Source organism: Euprymna scolopes, chromosome 36 (assembly GCF_053919585.1).
Source record: "Euprymna scolopes isolate OS-2025 chromosome 36, ASM5391958v1, whole genome shotgun sequence".
Lineage (NCBI taxonomy): Eukaryota > Metazoa > Mollusca > Cephalopoda > Sepiida > Sepiolidae > Euprymna > Euprymna scolopes.
In genome coordinates, this window is record NC_136517.1 from 7,592,501 (window position 1) to 7,616,081 (window position 23,581).

Sequence of the window (23,581 nt, forward strand, 5' to 3'; positions counted from 1 at the left end):
AAAATTAGGTTGTAAGTGAAACTCTTCTGGAAGTTGAAGGGTCGATCCTCAGTGCAAATGATATTAAGAATAAACTTGTGAATTACTTAAGATCCTGCTAGTAGTTACTAAAGGAAAGACTACATTAATGTCTCAACATAATTAGTAAAGAACATGTATTGCCAGGGTAAATGTATATATAGAGAAAGATGCATGGAGAATGTATAAATGAATGTGACTTTCATTTAGTTTACAATTTCTTCTATCGTAGAAAATAATGTATGTCCTAAAATGCCTTAGCTCATATACATAAGAAATGGATTTCCTGATAAATATTTCTACTTTCGGAACATTTTAAATGAAGTATGTTGGATATTAATGTGCTATGGTTTAATAAATGGATTAGCCTTTGTTAAAAAATATTTAAATATGTCAACTGAATTATTGTTTAATTTTCAGGGAATTTGTCACTTGTTTCCAACAAATATCGAACGACAAGGATTGTCGTACTGTTGTCATTAGTGGATCTGGAAAGATATTTTCAGCCGGTAAGATAAAGTTTTGATATTTTACTTAACGTGTTGAATATCTCAAACTTTTAAATAAAATAGATGAATAAAAATCAACATTTTTGGGGAGGCGGGGGGGGGGTGATATTTTTTTTTTTTGCTTGATGTTAAAAAAAGATTGGCACAGAATTTTAACATTTTATCAAAATCAAAAGATCATGAAAATAATTTTTTTTTATTCTTGTTTTTTTTTTTTTTTTGCTGCTGTTCACCCCTAACAAGGCATATCACCACTTAGACGTAAGGGGCTACTATTTGGGACCATGCGTAGGAGAGATTAACAAGATTTTTGTTTACGTTACATTTAAACTTCTGCATAACAGTATAGTCATGGAAGTAGGCAGCAGGAAGGGAATTCCAAAGTCTAGCTGCTTGAGGAAAGAAAACTATTAGAGTAGAAAGCTTTCTGGCATTTAGAGACCTCAACAGTGAAGGGGTGAGATTTTGTTGCTAAGCAGGTTTGTCAAGGTACATCAAGGAGGCACAAGTGCAATGAGTTCATCAGAGGACATTCCATTAAAATATTTGTAAAACAGACGTAGGGATATAATATTGCGGCGATGGGACAGGGGTTGGAGCCTAGTTGACAAGGTGGGACCTATTACTGCTGAATAATCTCTTATCAAAGACAAAAAATACTAGTGAATAAGGGTGGAAATTCCTCATAGCTTACATTAAGCCAAAGTGATTTTTATTCAAACATCAAATTTCAAGAAGTTTATTTAAAATTTTTAACATTTGATTAAATTATCATTTTTTTTTTTTTTACCTTGCGTTATTTTTCATGCAACCAGGAAAGATCCTAATTTTTAAAATTCGTAACGAAATATTGGAATACAAGTCGCAACCTGATCAACCTTGGTTGCGTCAAGCCAGGAAGATTGTATGATGTTTCAAACGATCAAAACCGTCAATGAACTGGGGAAACATTTCTGTGTCCCAATTATATACCATTGCCTTTTTGTCGGTTTTAATTAATGATGGGACGATTCCAATAGTTTTTCTTGATTCTGATTCTTAAGTTTCTAAATATACAATGTTTTATTTTTTTTTGTTTTTTTAAATATACAATGTTTTATTTTTTGTTTTTTTAAATATACGATGTTTTACTTTTTTTTGTTTTTTTAAATATACAATGTTTTATTTTTTGTTTTTTTAAATATACGCTGTTTTACTTTTTGTTTTTTTAAATATACAATGTTTTTTTTGTTTTTTAAATATACAATGTTTTATTTTTTGTTTTTTTAAATATACGATGTTTTACTTTTTTTTTTTTAAATATGCAATGTTTTTATTTTTTGTTTTTTTAATATGCAATGTTTTTGTTTTTTTTTAATATACAATGTTTTATTTTTTTGTTTTTGTAAATATACAATGTTTTATTTTTTGTTTTTTTAAATATGTGATGTTTTACTTTTTTGTTTTTTTAAATATACAATGTTTTACTTTTTGTTTTTTAAATATACAATGTTTTACTTTTTTGTTTTTTAAATATACAATGTTTTATTTTTTTGTTTTTTAAAATATACAATGTTTTATTTTTTTGTTTTTAAATATACAATGTTTTATTTTTTTGTTTTTCTAAATATACAATGTTTTATTTTTTGCTTTTTTTAGGTGGCCAGATTACAGCAAAAACCCACATAATATATAGATATATTTTTGCAAACGTAAAAATACGTTGCAATGATCTATAGATTTTAATTTTACTGATAGTTTAAAATCAATAAATATTATTTCATTATTAATAGGACCCATGGAAAATTTCAGTTTGAAACAAAAACAAAGAAATGAAAATAAAAAGAATCGCTTTTGGATCCAAAAATTAGATATAAATTTTTCTGATTCTGATTCCAATACCCTCAAAAATTTTGATTTTTTTTTTATTCCAATTAATCGTCCCAACACTAATTTTAATATTTTGTGTTGCTTTATTTTATATCAGGTTTTTTTATCAGGTGCATTATATCGTAGTTCATAAGAATTTGATGGTGCATGTGTTGATTGGTGATCTTTTAAACAACGCCTTTCAGGTGAAAACATTATGTACTTACATGCCATGTTGAAATTAATATAAAATCCTAAAATTACAAAAAATGATCCAGTAAATGTATTTTTAGCAACAAATTCATCCACAATTATGTTCTGAAATACATTGGTTTAAAAATGGCAGACCCTTAATTCAAGTCAATTTAAGTCAGTTTGTCAGTTTTCGATAAATTTTATTTATTTTTTGTATTTATTTTTCTACACAAGCACCGTATTTGAATATAAAATTCCATTTTAATTTCAGGCATTGATTTGCAGTGTCTTGCAGAGGTTGCTATGGAAGCAACAGACTCTGACGTCGGAAGAAAAGCTATGACATTACAAAAATTTATAATAGGTTTTCAAGAGAGTTTCACAGTTTTTGAAAAAGTAAGTTTGACTCTTTGTATTCAAATATAGCATTAAAAAAACAAACCCAACAAATGTTAACATAGTATGTGTGTTCTTCGATCCACACGGTTTCTCCGTAGTTCACTTCAGCAACAGAACCAACAGTAGAGATGTGGTAGCTGAAATTTATATGTCCTCCTTTCTTTCGCCTGTTAGTAGCTGCAATATAAAAGAAAAAAATTTATATAGCCTCCTTTCTTTCGCCTGTTAGTAGCTGCAATATAAAAGAAAAAAAACAACAAAGGCAGATTGGACCTAGTAATTCACTCCTGTTTGCCCATTCGCACTTTTCTCAATAACCACGCCTTGGATTTTTTTTCAAATTTTGCAGAAACATTAGACATGGTAAAAGTACATTTTTTAAAGAACGGATTTTTCAGGATAACTCTGGTTGCTCCTCTAGTCCATTATGGAGATAAATTTGCCCTAAAATCGTTTGTCTGTTTGTTTATTTACACTTTTCTTAATTATAACTCCTTGAATTTTTTGGAAATTTTGTACAAACATTAGTCATGGTGAAAGTAAATTTTTCACTCGTGGAGGGGGACCCCTCATGCTCGGCTTGTTTCTTAATAACTTTTCTTCTTCAATGTTTTATTCTCTTACAACATCACATGTATATCAGATAGCGTGTAACGTGGCTGTTATTTTTCTTCTGTGTCGTTATATTTCAAACCTCTCAGACCCACACATTGTCTCATACTGCGTCGCAAAGAAACAAACAAAAAAAGGAAAGGAATAAAAATCCAATCCAGTAATTTTTTCAGGCTTCTTCGGTCTTTGACAGACTATGGACACTTACAAAGGGGTGCCTGCGTGTTAAATTTTTGTAGCAGGAGGTGTGCAATCTCCAACCACATTTCTCCTGAGACGACATTGTTAAATACCAGTGGCAAGTGAAGTACAGGACGACTGGAAACAAATGCCGAGATAAGCGGAGAGCACATACAGCGCTTAGAATTCCTAAATAATCACCCATCTCATACTAAATAGGCTCAACGTTGCTTAACTTTGGTGATCTAACGAGAACCGGTTATGCCGTATAAGTATATTTTGAAGTGCAAATGAAATGCAATTATTTACGGTTCTTCCAAAACAACGCGTTTTATTATTTTCCCAAAGTCTTTTCATACACACATGTGCTTTTTAAAAGTCTTTTCATACACACATGTGCTTTTTAAAAGTCTTTTCATACACACATGTGATTTTTAAAAGTCTTTTCATACACACATGTGCTTTTTAAAAGTCTTTTCATACACACATGTGCTTTTTAAAAGTCTTTTCATACACACATGTGCTTTTTAAAAGTCTTTTCATACACACATGTGCTTTTTAAAAGTCTTTTCATACACACATGTGCTTTTTAAAAGTCTTTTCATACACACATGTGCTTTTTAAAAGTCTTTTCATACACACATGTGCTTTCTACTTGCTACCAATGCTTTCTCGTCCTAATATTAACTCATCCATCTTCCCTATCATGCAACTTGCTTCTCTCCTCAACCATGTGGTGTATTTTTCTCCTTTTCTTGTGACGCACAGTCACGCACACTTGCTAAGTGGTTGTTCTGGTGTGAATCAATTGATAGCTATATATACAGGGTAGCTGTGGCTGCTAATATTTTTGCTAGCCAGCTATCCTTCACTTCTGCTGATTTTCTCACGTGTCCATGCACGCTTTGTTACAGTAGCATTGAGCCTGTGTTAGCTGAAAAATTATCTGAGTTATCTCCCTTGGAGATATATCAGAGTAATTCCTACCGTGTTAAAAAAATTATTCAAACCCGAGAGTAGCTTATATCTCTACAAAGCGACCATTTGCTCATGCATGGAATATTGTTGCATCTGCCACTAGTCTCTCGCTCTTAGACAAAGTCCAAAAAGGAGTTTCTAACCTAATAGGATCCCTAACTGTCAATTAAACTTCAACCTCTGTCGCATCACTGAAATGTTGCATTCTTGTGTTTTACACATACTTTAATGGAATGCGCTCTGATAAACCCAAAGTACTTGTACTCGTACAAAGTACTCCCCCCCCACATAAATATCTCTGACGAACCCAACAAGCAGCAAAATCCCACCCCTACATGCTGGAAAGCCTTGCCTTCTACTCTAATAGTTACTTCCCTCAAACTGCTAGACTTTGGAATTTCCTCCCTGCTTTTTTACTTCCCTGAAAGTTTAAATGTAATGTGAACAAACATCCTGCTTATTTCCTCACATAGTCTCCAGTAAACATGGACCGGAATAGTAACCCTTACATTCCAAGTGGCAATATGTCTTGTTTAAGTGAACAAAAAAAATAATAAATAAAGAAAATAATAAAAAAAACATTAATTTTCGTTTATCAAAAAAATCAACCTGTTGAGAGGATGCAGAGAGTTCGAAAGATTAACGGCCACGACTGGCATGTGTCCACTGCAAGAAAACAGTGGCTGCATGGAGGAACAAACCTGGAACTTTCCATTTGAGGTGAAAGTTGGAAATATGCCAAATAGATACATTTGGCAGTCTGAAATACATGAATGTTTACTCCTGATCTAAAATGGAATACGTACATCAAATCTGTTGCCAAGGTCGCTAGAAAAATGATGGGATTCTTGTATCTATCCAGTAGATATCTACCTGCTGATGCAATTCTCTACTTATATAAAAGCCAGGTATGTCCAAGGATGGAGTATTGCTGTCACATCTGGGCAGGAGCTGCTAGGAATACTTTATCATGCCTTGACAGTTCAGAATAGACTTCTTAGCCTAGTGGGGGGATGCCCTTTTCTCTTCCCTGCAACGTCTTTCTCAGAGAAGAGACGTTGCAAGCCTGTCTCTGTTTTATCGTTATTTTCATGGCAAGTGCTCATCTGAGCTCCAATCTATGGTCCTCCCTCGCCAAACATTCACAAGAAACACTCGTTTGGCTGAAACCACTATCAATATCTTCCCCCACTCTTTATCTGTACCTAAACCTAAACATAGATTCTGTTATATCCCGTTTTGACGGTATATAATAACATGACAAAATACGCCGAGTGGAATGCGTAACAAAAAGGTTTATTCGTACTTCGAATAATAATACACAATACAAAAAATGGCTGCTCGCCTTGAAGTTGATATACGCGTAAATGAAGGTAAAGGAAAAAAGGTAACTTAACGTGTGTGAGCGGAACGCTCGTCCTGGGAGTTTGGTTAATCCTGACTACACTTGGAGAGTGTAAGACGCGAGACGGTCGGGCTAGTGCGTACCACTGAACTGACTCCAAGACAATGCAAGACGCTCTTTTATACACCGTTTCATATCCGGTGCTATCCGTAATTATGTCCCTTATAACACCTCCCCCTGAAGCTGAAATCTTCCCGATTTTAGCTTTAATATCGCTTCCGTTTAGGATCAGGACTTAAACGCCTGACGACTTTCCTTTTACGTGTGCTTTTCCTTTTGGTCAGAGTTTCCTTTGGTAAAGAATTCTGTTCAGCCCGTGCGGTATGTTCAGGGGATACATTCATGGGTCCATGTATACCCACCGGTTTTGGAATGTTAAATGTGTCGCACAGCGTTTCCATTGGAATTTCCTCTGTATTTTCCGAAATTCTGGAACGGATTTGATTAACATGTCTTTTACAGACAAAACTGGGACCTTGAATAGTATAGACCATGTTCCCAATTCTTTTCTTAACAATACCGTCCACCCAATGATTTTTTCCATTCTGAAAATTTTTTAAATAAACTTTATCTCCTGGGGAATAGCACTTTACATTAAAGTTTTCTTTTCTGGTAACTTTCTTTTTATCCGGTAGAAGTCTATCGAAAATGGATCTAATTTTTCTGGCGAACATAAGTTCTGCAGGGGATGAATTTACATCATTGTTTGGATTTGGGGTTACTCTGTAGATCGCTAGAAATGTTTGTATTGTCCGCTCATCTGTGTCAATGTTCATGTTTTTCCTTAATGCCCGCTTAAACGTGTCCACAAATTTTTCTGCCAACCCATTCGATCTAGGATGGTAAATAGGCGTCGTGATGTGCTGTATATCCAGTGAGTTGCAGAATTCTCTAAATTCGTAACCTGTGACTGCTGTACCATTGTCACTCACTATGGTTTTTGGTACACCAAACCGGCTGAAAATTTCGTCAAGTGCACTTACAGTATTCCTTGCTGTTGGATGTCTAATCTTGAATATCTCCGGCCATTTGGAGAAAGAGTCCACTACAATTAAGTAAAAAAAACCTTTTAGGGGTCCGGCATAATCAATATGCAGTCGTGACCAGGGCAAGTCCGTCTTCGGCCACGGGGTCGTTTTTACAGGCGGATCTCGGGCTGCTAACTGACATCCTTTGCACGCTTTGACACAGTTTTCCACCTCTTTATCCATACCAGGCCAATACACGTAACCTCTAATTAGGGATTTCATCCTTGAAATGCCAGGATGACCTGTGTGAAATTCGTTTAGCATTCTTTTTCGTAATACCTGTGGAATTACGATTCTATCGGCATACATAAGCACATCTTCGCAAATAGAAAAAGGTGTAATTTCTCTTGCCATCTTATTTCTTTCCGTCCGTCCTACTTGATTTTTCATTTTCTTTATAAAAACGTCTTTTGCAGCTTCTCTTTTAATCTCTTCTAGAGTTACCGGGAGTTCACGGATCATATTGCATATTGAATTTGAGCATTCGCTTTCATCTTTAAGAGCTGCAATTACCGTCTCTTCGAAACTTTCATTTCTTTTTGGAATCAACCTTGACAGTGCATCCGCGTGTCCTAACTTTTTTGATGACACATGCTCCATCTTAAACTGATAGTTTAAGAGAGTTACAGCCCATCGCTGTAGTCGATTTGCAGTATGCGTAGGGATGCCTTTCTTCGATCCAAATATCGTGATTAGTGGTTTATGATCCGTCTGTAATATGAAGTTTCGTCCATGGAGAAAACGGTTAAACTTTTTGACTCCAAATATTATTGAGAGAGTCTCCTTTTCAATCTGGCTGTAGTTTTTCTCAGCTGCAATCAAAGTTCTTGACGCGTGAGAGATTGCTTTTGTTGTTCCATCCTCATACTTGTGGAGTAATGCAGCACCAACTCCGTAATCACTGGCGTCCGTTGCTAGTACAATCTCTTTCTCTGGATCGAAATGTGCTAATGCCAGATCTGATAGTAAACATTTCTTAATTTTCTGGAAAGCAGATTCACATTCCTTTGTCCAATTCCATCTACTGCCTTTTTTTAGTAGCTCGTTAAGAGGAGCTCTCAAATTATGTACATTAGGGATGTATATCACATAGTATTGTACCAATCCCAGAAATGACTGTAGTTTTGATACTGAGTTTGGGGCAGGCATCTTATCAATTGCTTCGGTCCGTTGTGGATCTGGCCTTCGTCCATCTTTGTCAATTATTTGACCCAGGTATTTGATCCTTTTCATGAAGAAATCGCATTTCTCCGGACTCAATCTGAAACCAAACCCCTCTATTCTCTTAAGTACTTCTCTCACGTGCTTCTTGTGCTCTTGCAAATTACTGCTCTTTATCAAGATATCGTCAAGGTATGCCATCGCAAATTCCAACCCTGCGAGCATCGTATCCATTATCTGTTGAAACAAAGCAGGGGCGACCTTTAAGCCAAAAGGAAGCCTCTTTAGCTTGAAGATACCCTTGTGCGTATTAATGCACAGGTACTTTGAACATTCATCATTGACCTTGATTTGCAAGTACGCGTCTGAGAGGTCTATCTTGGAAAAAATTTTTCCTCCGTTTAGTTTTGAGAATAGATCTTCTGCCGACGGAAGGGGATAATTGTGGTCCTTTAAACAGTCATTAAGGCCTGTTGAGAAGTCCGCACAGACCCTGATTTTGTTATTTTTTTTCTTCACATATACCGTCGGGCTGGCCCAATCCGTATGGTCAACTTTTTCAATAACCTCTAACTGTTGAAGTCTTTCCAACTCCTTCTCGATTGCGTCCATCGATGAAAACGGTACATTTCTTTTAGGTTTGAACACTGGGGTGGCATCTTTCTTCACTTCAAATTTGGCTTCTACTTTCACACAATGTCCAAGTCCTTCAGCAAAAACCCTTGGAAATTCTGCTTTTACATCGTCCAGAAAGTCTTCCACTTGGTTTGCTTTCTCTGTGTTCAGCCTATTACAAAAAGAATTAACTGGTCGCTCCCATAAGTTAAACAGGACAAACCAATCCACTCCAAACAGACTTGTGTTCCTTCCTGGAACCATGTACACTTTGGACGTGCGTGTCTGACCATCAAATGTCACGTTGCACCTCAGTTCTCCTTTAAATTCCAACTTTTTGCCGCACACACTCCTCGCCATCTTGCTGGTTTCCATTAGTTCGGGTCGACCGATCCTTCTCCAGATATCTTCATCTATGATGCTGATGTCCGAACCACTATCCAGGAGTAATGTTACAGGATGTCCATTTATGTGAACACTGACATACTTACGCCTTTCGCAACTTTTCTCTTTCCTTGTGCGAAGCGCATTCACTTTGTCAGTCTTTCGTTTTTTCTTCTGGTCACAGTACGTTCCCTTGTGGCCTTTGAACCCACATTCGTAACATATCTTATTCCTGAACCAGCAGGTCTTTTTGGTGTGTCTCGTACTTCCGCAACATTCGCAATTTTGGTACTTGTGCATTCTAGAGGTCCTTTGTTCTTGGGTCTTGTAAGTTCTAGGGGTCCTTTGCCTTTTTACATGTTGTACCTTGTAAACGCTTTTTTCTTCAATGCAGGTGTTGTCTCTCTTGATATTAATGAGACGTTGACATTCCTCGGTAACTTTTTGTAAAGTTATATTTGGGTCCGACTCCATAATTGTCAGGATCCGAGATCTGATATCTTTGTCCCTTGGTTCTGTGAGTCCCTGTACAAAGATTAAACATTTAAATAAATCCGCAGAAATTTCATTTAATTTAAATGATTCACATAAGCAATTTACAATACAAGCATACTCTAAATAGTCTTCAGATTCCGATTTCTGTAAATTCAAACATTTATATCTAGAGTGAAAAAGGCTATCTCTTTTATCAAATATTCTAGACAACGTATTAATTGTCTCTTCAAAGGTCACTTCCTCCGGTTTTTTGGGTAAAATTAAGTTAGCGTACTTAGTGTTTTCGTCAGTACCCAGTTTTTGGAGCAACAGCGTGACTTTTTCTTCGTCGGTCCAATCCGAACACCTCTTTGTAAAAACTGTTTCATACCTTCTATAGTATGCTGGAAATGTAACGCCAGTATCGGGAGAGTAGTGAAATTCCGACAAAGAATTTGAAATACCTTCTGCAGAAAAATTCGTTTTTTTCTCAGTTGTCGAGGTTTGAATTAATTTTTCCAAATTCTTTTGTTGAGTCGACATTTGGCGTTAAAGTATTTTTGTTTGTTCTTGTTGTGCCTCTAAAGTTTTTTGTGTCATTTCTTGCTGTTGTTGTTGCAGCTGTTGTTGTTGCACTAAGAATTGTTGTGTCATGTCATTTTTTACTGTTCCTGAACGCTAAGAGTTAGCACTTTCGTCAACTCAGCCAATTGTTCCATATTTAAAAAAAATGTCTTTCTAAAATTTACAACAATGATTCCACCAAATTTCGTAAGTATACGTTTTTCGCCAATTAGCAACAAGTCTTGCAAGAATAAATGCTTCCACACAGTTCATACAATTTAGCAATAGTAATTCTGCCTAAACGTAATTTTACACAATAATACTTTTCAAATTTACACAACGAATAATGCCCGAAAATGAGCAAACTGTTTTTCAACAAAAATACGGTTGCACGAAAGAAAAAAAAATTAAATTATAACAATAGTCTGTTTAATTTAGAGAAACAAAAAATCGTAAAAGTTCTTTTTTTTTTCTTCCAAAAACGTAATCCAAAGGTGCCGGGTTCGAATTCCGCCTGCGTTCCTCACATATTTTTTTCTTCAAAAATATAAATAAAGTTCACTTTACCTTGTCAATATCTTTCAAGTACAATTTTATTACCTTTCCGTGAGTTCATATCGGAGAAATCCGTACTTTATGTAAGACAATTTCGAATAGTTCTTTGTTGTACGTGTTCAGTAACGAAATCCTTGTAAATTTGAATAGTACACAGTCCTATTAGTATGGTAATTTATCTCTGTTAAGAGATAAGAATCATCCTTGTCGCCAACTGTTATATCCCGTTTTGACGGTATATAATAACATGACAAAATACGCCGAGTGGAATGCGTAACAAAAAGGTTTATTCGTACTTCGAATAATAATACACAATACAAAAAATGGCTGCTCGCCTTGAAGTTGATATACGCGTAAATGAAGGTAAAGGAAAAAAGGTAACTTAACGTGTGTGAGCGGAACGCTCGTCCTGGGAGTTTGGTTAATCCTGACTACACTTGGAGAGTGTAAGACGCGAGACGGTCGGGCTAGTGCGTACCACTGAACTGACTCCAAGACAATGCAAGACGCTCTTTTATACACCGTTTCGTATCCGGTGCTATCCGTAATTATGTCCCTTATAACAGATTCCATAAACAAAGCTTCTTTCTTAGAACTGCACACCTGTGGAACTCTCTTCCGTTTACCTGCTTTCCAGCTGACTACAATATGGCCGTCTTCAAGTCTAATGTGAACAAGTTCTTAATGAGCTGTTCCTCTTAAGTAATTCAATTTACCAAATTTACACTTCTAACTATTACTATGACGTTGTCCTTTTGACCACTGTACACTCTTTAATCCTTATCCTTGAGTGGCCACTGGACCTTGATAAGTGGTGATTCTTTTGTAAAAAAAAATTAAAAAATAAAAGACGTATTTTGGATGGTTTATCTTTGGTTGGTGAAGAAAAGAAAGTAGAACTGCTGATGATGATACTAAGAGCAAACGCTTTTGTTGTTGATGAAGAGAATCGAATATCCTGCATGAGTGTGTGTTCTTTCAACTCTAAATAATTTATGTGATTGAAATCTGAATTTATTAACCAAAGCGATCTTTCACAATCTTTTTCTGTTTATATCTATTAGTGCCCAAAGCCAGTAATTGCTGCCATCCATGGAGGTTGTATTGGCGCTGGAGTTGACCTCATTACAGCTTGTGATATGCGATACTGCACTAAAGATGCTTGGTTCCAAGTCAAAGTAAGTTTTCCCTAAAGTCTTTTCGTTATGTTTTCATACCATGTTTTTATGTTAAAGTTTTAGCAGTGGGTGTAGCTGAGGTAGCGGGTGTAGGGTAGGTAGGGGTTAGATGGTACAGAAGCCTAATTATTTTGTCCTTTTTATATCAGACTTTTAATGTTGTTGACAAAGTTAATGAGTATTGCTGTACTTCTGTAAACATGGGCAATGTTGCATGTTTATTGGATTGCATAGTTGTAATGCGTTAGAACAACAAACTTGCTGCGAGTGAATAATGTTTAACAAAGAAAAGAGAGAAAACACAATAAGTGGGAAATATTTCTGTCATTAGAGTTTGACCAGAATTTGATTTCTCCACTTGAAACTGTTTCTTCCCTACTATTGTTATGACTTGGCCTTTTGGGCCAAGATCAAAGTGTAGTATCTGTTCTGGCAGATACTGCAAGCAAAGACCATATGTGGGGGGAAACCCCACATATAAGACCTTGGTCAATGTAGGGGCAACCCTTCATACCAATTGTCACTATCCAGCTCCCCTACTCCCCGGGGAGTTGGTCCCCATTTCCCTTTCACTCCTCACATTAAAAATCGGCCTTGTGCCTAATTTGCTCAGTGGGGGAGCAAATAAATACCTGGTCGATCAAAGTTTAGTATCTGTTCTTCAGACGCTGCTCTTCCATTTCTTGTTCTCTTTCGGTGGAGGAGCAGTCCTTCACGACTGAGACAATTTTTTATTTTTGTACCTTTTCTCCACGTTAAAAAACAACCCTAGTGTCTAACTCTGTCCCGTGGGGAGGCATTGTAAATAGGTACTATTGTTATGACTTGATGTTTCTCAAATTTAATGTTTATATGAGATGGGAGACCTGATCAGTCAGTTTTTTTATGACCATAGATTGGAAACTAATTATCTCAAGTGGTCGTTCTGGTGTGAATCAATTGATAGCTATATATACAGGGTAGAATGATAAAAGTGTCACCCTAAAAAAAACAACACTACAGCTTTATTTTAAAACTTTTATTGAAAAAATCAATTCAGGTAACTTGATTATGTAGTAGAACTGACATCTATTCAATGTAGTCGTCTTCAGCCTCAATCACTGTCTCGATATAGGTCCAGAACTATGAACATACCTTTTAAAAAAGCGCCAGCAGGAGCTCAGCGAATACTCGGCAGATGGCATCGATCAGGCTGGCTTTAGTGTTGTGGGAGGTCATATTGGTGATGTTCTCGATGTATGACCAAACAAAGTAGTCCAACGGATTCAGGTCGGAGGAGGAGGGAGGCCGAGAGTACAAAGTCATAGCACTCCTTCTGAAGCCAAGCCTGGGTCTCTTTGGATTTGTTGGCCGGCGCTGAGTCCTGCTGCCACACACAGCGGCCACCTAAGGAGCACCACAATCTTCAGCACATTCAGGTACACTTTGGTGTTGACTTTCAAGCCGACTTTGAAGATGTGAGGTGGCATGGTGTGGCCCTCACTTAAAACCACACCAAAGACCATAATCATGGCCAGAAACTTTGTTCAGCTGTGCCCTCAAACATTGAACCATCTTGATATGCATTTTGAGGGTGCTGGCAGTGGTCCTGTTGTCATAACTTAGATCGATAAAGAGCATGAGTTGTACAATGGTGCATCCCCGATCTCGATCGTTGAACATTGTGTCACTTTCAGACATGATAGAAGGCTCCTATCGCTCTAGGGTTTTGTACACAACTGGCCAATTAGTTAATGGTCTGCAACTAAAAAAAAGAAAACCGGTTTTCATCAAACGGAAATGGAATCATGTCTTTTCTAGGGTGACAATTTTATTATTCTACACTGTACACCAACTATGACTTCATGCTCGAAAGATTGCTTACAGAATTGAGAAAAAGATTTTTTCTACATTTGAACAAAAGCAAACTAGTTTTTAATCAACATTGTTGGGATAATGGTTGGTGCTTGTCCAGAATTTCTCCTACATTAAACAAAAACAAAAAAATCTTCATGATGTATGTGTTCATGATAAAAAAAAAATATTGTGCACCAAAATTCATGTAAATTGATCAAGTAGTTTTATTTTTACATAAGGAAAGCAACTTTTATAGCGAACCAAAGAGTGAGAGTCTCATGACACTATTTTGAAAACACACTCAAGAAACAAGGGAGATAACTCAACAATAATTAAAACTTGCAAAATCTTTGCCTACAAATTCATATTAATTGCTTAATTTACATGATTTTTGGTGTACAATCAATGTACTTTCCATCATGGGTATCTACATCATACATATTTGTATTTTTGTTTTATAATATAGGTTGAATTTTGGATAAGTACCTAATGATTGGCTATTTAAATATATATATATATACATTTTGTTTTTTTATTTTTTTTAATTTACAATTTTAAGGAAGTGGACATCGGGTTAGCGGCTGATGTTGGAACTCTTCAGAGATTGCCAAAAATTATTGGTAATGATAGTTTGGCTCGAGAACTGGCCTTCACTGCAAGACCTTTTTATGCAGACGAGGCCAAAGAAATGGGTCTTGTTAGGTACGTATTATCAGCAAATCACTTTTGTATTTATTTTAAATAAATGACTTTTTCAGAAATACATAATTATTTTGTGCTTGTGCAGTATAATGAAATTTGCGAACAAATGCATTTCATATTTATTTGCGGACTGTTATCCTCATCTTTATAGTTGTTGTTTCACAATATTTTAGACAACTATTCCTCTGGCCTTCTTCAGGTTGTTAACCGTGACGAGATAGGAATGCTGAGTCTCTTAACTGTATCTTCAGTAATTACTGCCTTTCATAGTTGTTGTTGTCACATCACAGTTTGGTCAATTAATCCTCTGGCCGGCTTTGGGTAGGGTTGAAACCGCTATCTTCAGACAACTCTCATCTGCAACTGTAGAGATTCAATGTCTAGTTGGCCAAAACATGGTGAGACGACGACAACTATGGAAGGCAGTAATTACTTAGGATACAGTTGAGAGACTCCGCTTTTCTATCCCGTTATGGTTTACCACTTGATGAAGGCCAGAGCATGAGTTGGCTGAAACGTTGCGAAACAACTATAAAGATGAGGATAACAGTCCACAAATAAATAAATAAATATACAAATTACTCATCTCAAAGGATTCGAATTGAAAAGAAATATAACTGCGTTTCAGTTCTGAATTTTTTTAGATGACGACTGTTTGATTGTATTACTTGTTTTGATCCGACTATTGTTCTCATCTTGAGTGTTATCTGTGCAACGTTTCGGTTGGTTTGGCTTCGACCTTCATCAGGTATGTCAGTTGTTTCTTTTTTCTCTTTTCCAAACAACTAAACATGCCTGAGGATGGTTGAAAACCAAACCAACCGAAACGTTGCACAAACAAAACTCAAGATAAGAACAATAGTCCGATCAAAAGTAATATAAAATGCATTTCAGATGCAAACATCATTTACGTACGTGTCACGTCAAAATTGGTATAAATGACAAAAATTACAAAAAAATAATACACACCAAGTCAGAGATTTTTCTATTTTTTCAATGTCAGGTTTCAAGGAAAGCAAGGGAGATAAGCCATTTTGTCACACTGAATTGGTTGCACAACTCTTCCACATTAAAACATACAATAAAATTCAATAATTCAGTAAATTCTATTTTTATTTGTAATTATTTTTTCTACTGGATGATTTTCCATAATTTTTGGAATTTCGACTAATTTTGACATGATAGGTAAGTACTTGATAGTGTTTTTTACCTGAAATGAATTTGTTCAAAATTCCATTATACTGCACCAGCACCAATTTTTTTTTAAAGATTGGTTAAACTAACGTTAGATTGTTCGGAAAATGATGCTTGATTTTTAAAACCAACATTCATCGAAATGTTTTACCTTAGCAATTTGCTTCAGGTGACACAGCTGAAATGTAGACATCGAATGCCCTAAACGTTTATATAAAATTATTTTCACATATTCATTGGCTAGAGTATATTGCTGTCTTATGCGTTCATCTTTACGATTCTTGTTATTATTATTGGCTCGATTTATTTTGGTTTTTTTTACCTGAGCAATTTGCTTCAGGTGGTCAGACCCCATTTTTTCCTCCTACCATTTTTTCCTCCTGCCTTTTGCAATAATCAGTTTAACATCCACAGTCAACATAAGGAGCTTATGAAAATCAAACAATTATCCGAGGGAGATAACTAGTATGAATTATTTAATGTTTGAAATTATTTCTTGCAAAAATAATTATTTTTGTTTAGTCAATTCTAGTTATCTCCCCTGGATAATCGTCTCGAACTCCATAAGCAACCAACATGAACTAAAACAAATACATCGAGAGCATTGCAAACGACTTAACGTTCATGGGGAACATGAGCTGGAACAGATACATCAGGGGAATTGCCGCGGCTACTGTGAGGAAGGTGGGCTCTCTTTACCGTGCTAGAAAGTTACTTAGGCCTGAATATACCTCTACAAGGCCACCATTCACTCATGTATGGAGTATTGTTGCCACATTTGGGCTGGTGCATCCGCTACTAGTCTCTCACTCCTGGACAGGGTTCAAAGGAGAGTCGTCAACCTAATTGGTTCCGAACTGTCAGCAAGGCTTTTTCCCACTGATGAAATGTTGCATCCCGCTACCTGCTTTACAAATATTTTAATGGTATATGCTCTGACAAACTACAATCCCTTGTATCCCCTCAACATAAATACCCCCGACAAACCCGACTAGCAGCAAAATCCCACCCCCTACACAGTAGAGATCCCCAGATGCCAAAAAGCCTTCTACTCTAGAACTGCTAGACTTTGGAACTTCCTCCTAGGTTCCTATTTCCCCGACTGTACTGACATGCAGAAGTTCAAGTGTAGTGTAAACAGATATCTTGCTGCTCAACTCCCTACATAGTATCCCTGCAAATTATGCCCCAGATAATAGTCCCCTACATCAAAATTGCACCGAGCCTTGTTTGGGGTGAAAATGGAATAAAAAAATTTTTTAAAAAAACTGATGCTGAGGTATCGTGTATGTCTACAATTCATCCATTCATGAAATGTTTCTAGCCCATCCGAAGTAAAGAAGGAATATGTTACTGTCTGAAACATGAGAAAAAAGCATGGCAAGTGCTCATCTAAGCTCCAATCTATGGTTCCTCTGGCCTGACTGTTACGAAAAACACTCGTCTAGCTCAAACCACTATCAATAATTTCCCCCACTCTTTATCTGTGCCTAAACCTATATGTAGATTCTATGAACAAAGCTTTTTTTTCTTAGAACTGCATGCCTGTGGAACTTTGTTCCGTTTTCCTGCTTTCCAGCTGACTACAATATGGTTGTCTTCAAGTCCAACGTAAACAAATTCTTGATGAGCCATCCCCTAAGTAATTCAATTTACCAAATTTCCACTATTAACAATTAATACAACATTTTCCCATTGACTACTGTACGCTCATTAACTCTTATCCTCGAGTGGCCTCCGAGCTTTATTAAGTGGTGACTCCTTCAAAAAAAAAAAAACATCTAGGCTGATGCATCTACTACTAGTCTCTCCCTTCCACACAAGGTTCAGAAAAGAGTCACCAATATAATAAAGTTTGACACTATCATCCAAGTTCCAACCTCTGTCTCATCGCCACAGTGTTGCATCTTTGTGCCTGTTCTACAAGTACTTTAATGGAATTTGCTCTGATGAACTCATAACACTTGTGCCCCCCTCGACGTACATACTGCTAAAAAACTGTTTAGTAGCAAAAGCCGCCTACTCTGATAGCTTCTTCCCTCAGACTGCTAGACTTTGGAATTCCCTCCTTGCTTCCCTGATTATACTGACATGCAGAAGTTTAAATGTAATGAAAACAAACATTCATCTCCTTACATAGTTGCCTGTTGGGCCGAATCCCATATAGCCCCTTACGTCCAAGTAACAATATGCGTTGTTTGAGATGAACAAAAGTAAAAAAAAAAAAAAAATCATCTTTCTTTCTTTTTAGCTCCTTACATCAAGTGGCTTCATGCCTTGTCTGGAGCAATTTCTATTAAAAAAATATCAGACTTGTTGTAATACTATTTCCAATATTCTTCATACTCGTCTTCCTACCAACACTGCAAAGAATTCTTTTTTTTGTGTGTGTGTGTGTTCTTCTGTTTACCTAAAATTGAATGGAACTTCCATGAATAGAGTTTCTTTCCAAGAAAATCTCATATGTGGAACACATTATCATCGGAATGTTTCCCTAATGCCACAACATGGTAATTTTCAAACTCAAATACTGTTTTACAAGGTAGAGCGATAAATTTTCCGTCCTAAAGAAAACAACGCCACAGCTTTATTTTAAAAATTTTATTGAAAAAATCAATTCAGGTAACTTGATTATGTAGTAGAGCTGATATCTATTCAATGTAGCCGTCTTCAGGCTCAATTACCGCCTTGATCTGAGTCCGGGACTGGGAGTATGCCTTTTCCACAAGCACCAGCGGGAGCTCAGCAAATACTTGGCAGATGGTGGTAATCAGGCTGGCTTTGGTGTTGTGGGAGGTCATGTTGGTGATGTTCTTGATGTATGACCAAACGAAGTAGTCCAGTGGGTTCAAGTTGAGGGAGAAGGGAAGGCCAGTTAGAGAAGGGTACAAAGTCATAGCACTCCTTCTGAAGCCTCGGTCTCTTTGGACTTGTGGACTGGTGTCAAGTCCTGCTTCCACACCCAGGGTTTATCAGCGGCCACCTGATTGCACCAGAGGATCACCACACTCTTCAGCACATCCAGGTACACTTTGGTGTTGACTTTCAAGCCGACTTTGAAGATGTGAGGTGGCATGATGTAATCAAGTTACCAGAATTGATTTTTTAATAAAAGTTTAAAAATAAAGCTGTAATGTTGTTTGTTTTTTTTTTTTAAGGCGACACTTTTATCGTTCCACCCTGCATACAAAGGTGTTCTGAGATATGGATTGATAATTACTAGTTGACAAGACCATTGTCAGCATCCGCAAAATGCAAATCCTGGTGGTTCAACAATTGAAGGCACAGCTCAACAAAGTTTCCATCCACGGTTAAGGTCTTTGGTGTTGTTTCAAGTGAGGGCCACATCATGCCACCTCACATCTTCAAAGTCGGCTTGAAAGTCAACACCAAAGTGTACCTGATGTGATGAAGAATGTGGTGATCCCCTGGTGAAATCAGGTTACCGCTGGCAGCATAACTCGGTACTGGCCCACAAGTCCAAAGAGACCGAAGTTGACTTCAGAATGAGTATTCTGACTTTGTACACTTCTCTCACGGGCCCCTTACTCCCCCAACTTGAACCTGTTGGAACTACTTTGTTTGGTCATACATCATGAACAGCAACAACATGACCTCCCACAACACCAAAGCCAGCCTGATCACTGCCATCCGCCAAGTATTCACCACGCTCCTGCCGGCACTTGTGGAAAAGGCATGCTCTTAGTTCTGGACCCGTATCGAGGCAGTGATTGAGGCTGAAGGTGGCTACATTGAATAGATCTCAGCTCTACTACATAATCAAGTTACCTGAGTAGATTTTTTTAATCAAAGTTTTAAAATAAAGCTGTGGCGTTGTTTTCTTTAGAACGACAAATTTATCGTTCCACCTTTTAGACAAAGGTATTCTGAGACTTGGATTGATAATTACTGGTTTGATAAAATTTCTTGTTAATTTTCAAAGTTTTAATTACACAAGTTTTGAAACACTCTTGTCCTCTCCAATCAGTTAATGAACTTTCCTAGTCGTGCTCTGTTGATATTGACACTTGTTTCGGGTCAATGATTAGCAAGTTTAAACTTCCATAAAAACTGTAAAAAAGATTTTCTTTTATTTGTTTTTGTTAATAAAGGTTTATCTGCTTCGAGATTGTTTTTGAAAGAAATTATTGGACATTTATTACAGAATCCATGTCAATTATTTAAAGTTCGTTATAAAATTAGAAACTAAGTTGTTTTCTTTAAAATGGAATCTAAAAAATCGATTAGTATTTTCTGAACCACCCAAAAATTTGTTAAACAGAATCAAATATTGACATGTCAACTGCGATAATATTTCAGAATTTAAGTTCTAAAATGTGACAATATAACTTTATAGATTAGATTTATTAAAGAGTACACACCAATTAAGAGGAAATAGATGCTGGTTAAGAAAAAGTACATATTGATTAGAGGAAAGTAGATATCGATTGCTAATATGTTATATGAAATGATACAAAAATAAATTCATTTCAGTTTAAAGGTTTGTCAAAAAAATTTTACAGGATTTTTCGAACAACGTAATTTTTTTGTTTGATTTTTTATCAAATCTATATTTTTTTTTCAAACCAGTTTTTTCAAATCAATATTTTTTCAAATCCATTTTTATCAAATCCATTTTTTATTAAATCCATTTTTTATTAAATCTATTTTTTATTAAATCCATTTTTTATCAAATCCATTTTTATTAAATCCATTTTTTCCATTTTTTATTAAATCCATTTTTTATTAAATCCATTTTTTATTAAATCCATTTTTTATCAAATCCATTTTTTATCAAATCCATTTTTTATCAAATCCATTTTGGATTCCTGTTTGTATTCACTGGGAACAAATATTCAGATAAAAGTGATTATTACACTTATGGATTCCTTTTTCACTAATAAATCACCACTTATCAAGGCCAAAAGCTATTCAAGGATGGGGGGTTAATGCAATGCATTGTCAAGTTAATGGTGATGTGTATTATGAGACGATTGAAAATAATGAATGGAATAAAGTTTCATTATGTAAATGGTTTATGATAAATGTTTGTTGATATTTGATTTGAAGGTATTTGATATTATTCATTGAAGGTGACCATGTTGTAGTCTGCAGGGGAACAGTCTCATGGCAATTTGTTCCACAGATGGTAAGTTCTTATGAGTGCCATCAATAAACATCTGTATCAGACAAATATCTTATGGGGACAAGTGGTCGCTTGCCGTCAACATTCACTGTAATGTCACACCCGAGATCCTGTCTCCCCACATACCCCCGTCTCATCCATCCGAATAACGAAAAATATTTTGATGTCATAATCCTGTTTTTTTTTTCTTTTTTCCTTTTTCTGTTTCTCGACAACAACAGCCGCCTTTTCGCTGATAAAGAGACGTTGATTAATAGAACCTTAGATGTTGCTTCCTTGATTGCTTCTAAAAGTCCGATTGCCATCCAGGGGACCAAAGTCAACTTAATCTATTCTAGGGATCACACCGTTGCTGAGGGTCTTCAATACATTGTAAGTCCATATTTTATTTTGATGGGTCTGTCTGTTTGTCTGTCTGTTTGTCTGTTCCAGTTTTTTCCTTTTATGAGATAGAAATAAATCTCTGTAGTTCTCCTGTTTCGCATCTCTACCGAGCATCTTCTCTCCTTTTCTGATGAAAAGCATTAGACTTTGAAATATCATGGTATAAAGAGTTTCACTTATCCTACACTCTTAATTGATGCATTATGCTTATTGAATAAATGAATAAATATATATATATATATATATATATATATATATATATATATATATATATACACACACACGAGTTAATAAAACATGTTAAAAAACACTTTGAAATGAGTTAAAAACATATTTAACCTGAAAAGGAAACACTAGATAAGTGGATAGTCCTTAATCCGCGGAGTTTTGAAGAAATACTTTCCTTGAAGTTTTACATTTGCATTTTACCGTCATTGGATTATTTATCTTCCACCAAACTGTCCATTCATGTGTAATCACCTTTTTCTTCACCATATTTCCTCTGCTTCACTTTTTTTGTTTTCAAATAAGATCTTTGACTTACTTGCTGTTTCATCAAATACTTCTGCATGCAAAATCCGATCCCGCATTTGGCTAATTCCTACCCTCTGATGAGAAGGAAAGTATTTCTTCGAAACTCCGCGGATTAAGGACTATCCACTTATCTAGTGTTTCCTTAAATATGTTTTTAACTCATTTCAAAGTGTTTTTTAACATATTTTAGTAACTGTTTGCTCATATTATAAGCTCTATTTCCTATTTGGTTTTATCGAGCTTTTATATCTGGCTGAGATAATTTTATAAATATTAATTCTTTAATATTTATAATTTACTTTAATTTTACCATCTTGGATCATTTTGGTAAATTTAATTGCAATTTTTATTATATATATATTTAGAAGAAGGTGGCCAATCAGATTAAAAAGAGCAATAATAGGATGTTTTAAGATGGAAGTAGATGATTTCAGAAATAATGGCAAAAAGAAATTAAGAAGATATTTTAGGAAACTATTTGATGAAATATGGAATCGCAGCAAGAGTGTAAAAGTTTTATGCATTTTTTTAAAGGTTGAATTGAGAAACGAGAGATTCCCAAAGACGTTCCCCAACAAAAAAAAACAATTCAAATTTCTTTAATTGTCTAATCTTAATATAAATATTTATAATTATTTGTGATTTGTATTTTTTTTCTTTTTCTTCAGGCCAATTGGAATCAAGTGATGCTGCAAAGTGAAGACATTATGAAAGCATTCGCTGACAAATCCCCCGTGTTTTCAAAACTCTGATTTATTAACAAAAAAGAAAATCTGACAAACACAGAAATTATTATTTTGCGTTTACAGAAAAACAAAACTCTTGTGTAATTATTTTTTTTTTTATTGTTTGTAGACAATCGAATCAAAAACAAATAAACAAAACACTTCACAAGAGATAATTTCGATAAAACATTCTAAAACACTAAATCAAACGATTAAATTTCAATTTTCATCTTTATTAATCAATCATTATTATTAATCACAAATATACAATTTTTTTTTCCTGGAAATTGCTCAAGACAAGGTATGAAGCCATTTGATGTAAGGATTAAAAAAAGAAGTATTATTTCAAAGTAAAAAAAACAATTGTCAACAATTAATATTTGATTGATAGGTTCTGACCCAGAAAATAGAAATTCTTCCCCCTTTGTCAGAAACATCGCTCATGGAATGTGAGGACTAAAGCACAAAATAAGGGAAGTGAATTTTCACTTTATTAATTTTCACTTGTGTATATTTGTTTGGTGTATGCATCTTAAGCATGATATGCATGTTGTGATGGTTAAATTGTAAGTAAAATAGAATAAGATGATATGAAAAGCGAGATATAAAACAAATAAGAATTGTTAAGTTGAAAATAAAAATGCATTTGAACGTCAGAGGTTATGTTAGTCAACACATTGTGAAAATAACGAATAAGATGAGAATAGTAGTTTGAACCAATAATGCAAGTTACAATTCCTCATCTCAAAAATTCCAAAATATGATTTTGTAAAGGTTTAAGAAAGTATTCCTACGATAAAAGAATATCTGAAAGTGTAGTGATATGATATTTACTTGAGAAAAAACTTTTTTTTTCATCTTCCTGTGACCTTGAAAAACGAAAATTGGCTTTATCTCAGTCTACTTTATATCTTTCACATACTTGAAACTAAAATTTACTTTTTAAACATTTTTTTC

At 35.3% G+C, this 23,581-nt stretch overlaps 1 protein-coding gene across 1 annotated transcript in view; it reads left to right on the forward strand.

Moving 5' to 3' along the window:
- Positions 1 to 22,671, forward strand: part of LOC145260316 (delta(3,5)-Delta(2,4)-dienoyl-CoA isomerase, mitochondrial-like) — a 33,794-nt gene extending 11,123 nt beyond the window's left edge. The window contains exons 3-8 of the mRNA XM_080118204.1: positions 439 to 527; positions 2,842 to 2,966; positions 11,990 to 12,103; positions 14,499 to 14,641; positions 21,203 to 21,353; positions 22,568 to 22,671. Of these exons, the coding sequence (XP_079974330.1) occupies positions 439 to 527; positions 2,842 to 2,966; positions 11,990 to 12,103; positions 14,499 to 14,641; positions 21,203 to 21,353; positions 22,568 to 22,651 (706 nt within the window). The 3' untranslated portion in view covers positions 22,652 to 22,671. The remainder of the gene's footprint in view (positions 1 to 438; positions 528 to 2,841; positions 2,967 to 11,989; positions 12,104 to 14,498; positions 14,642 to 21,202; positions 21,354 to 22,567) is intronic.
- The last annotated feature ends 910 nt before the right edge of the window (positions 22,672 to 23,581 follow it).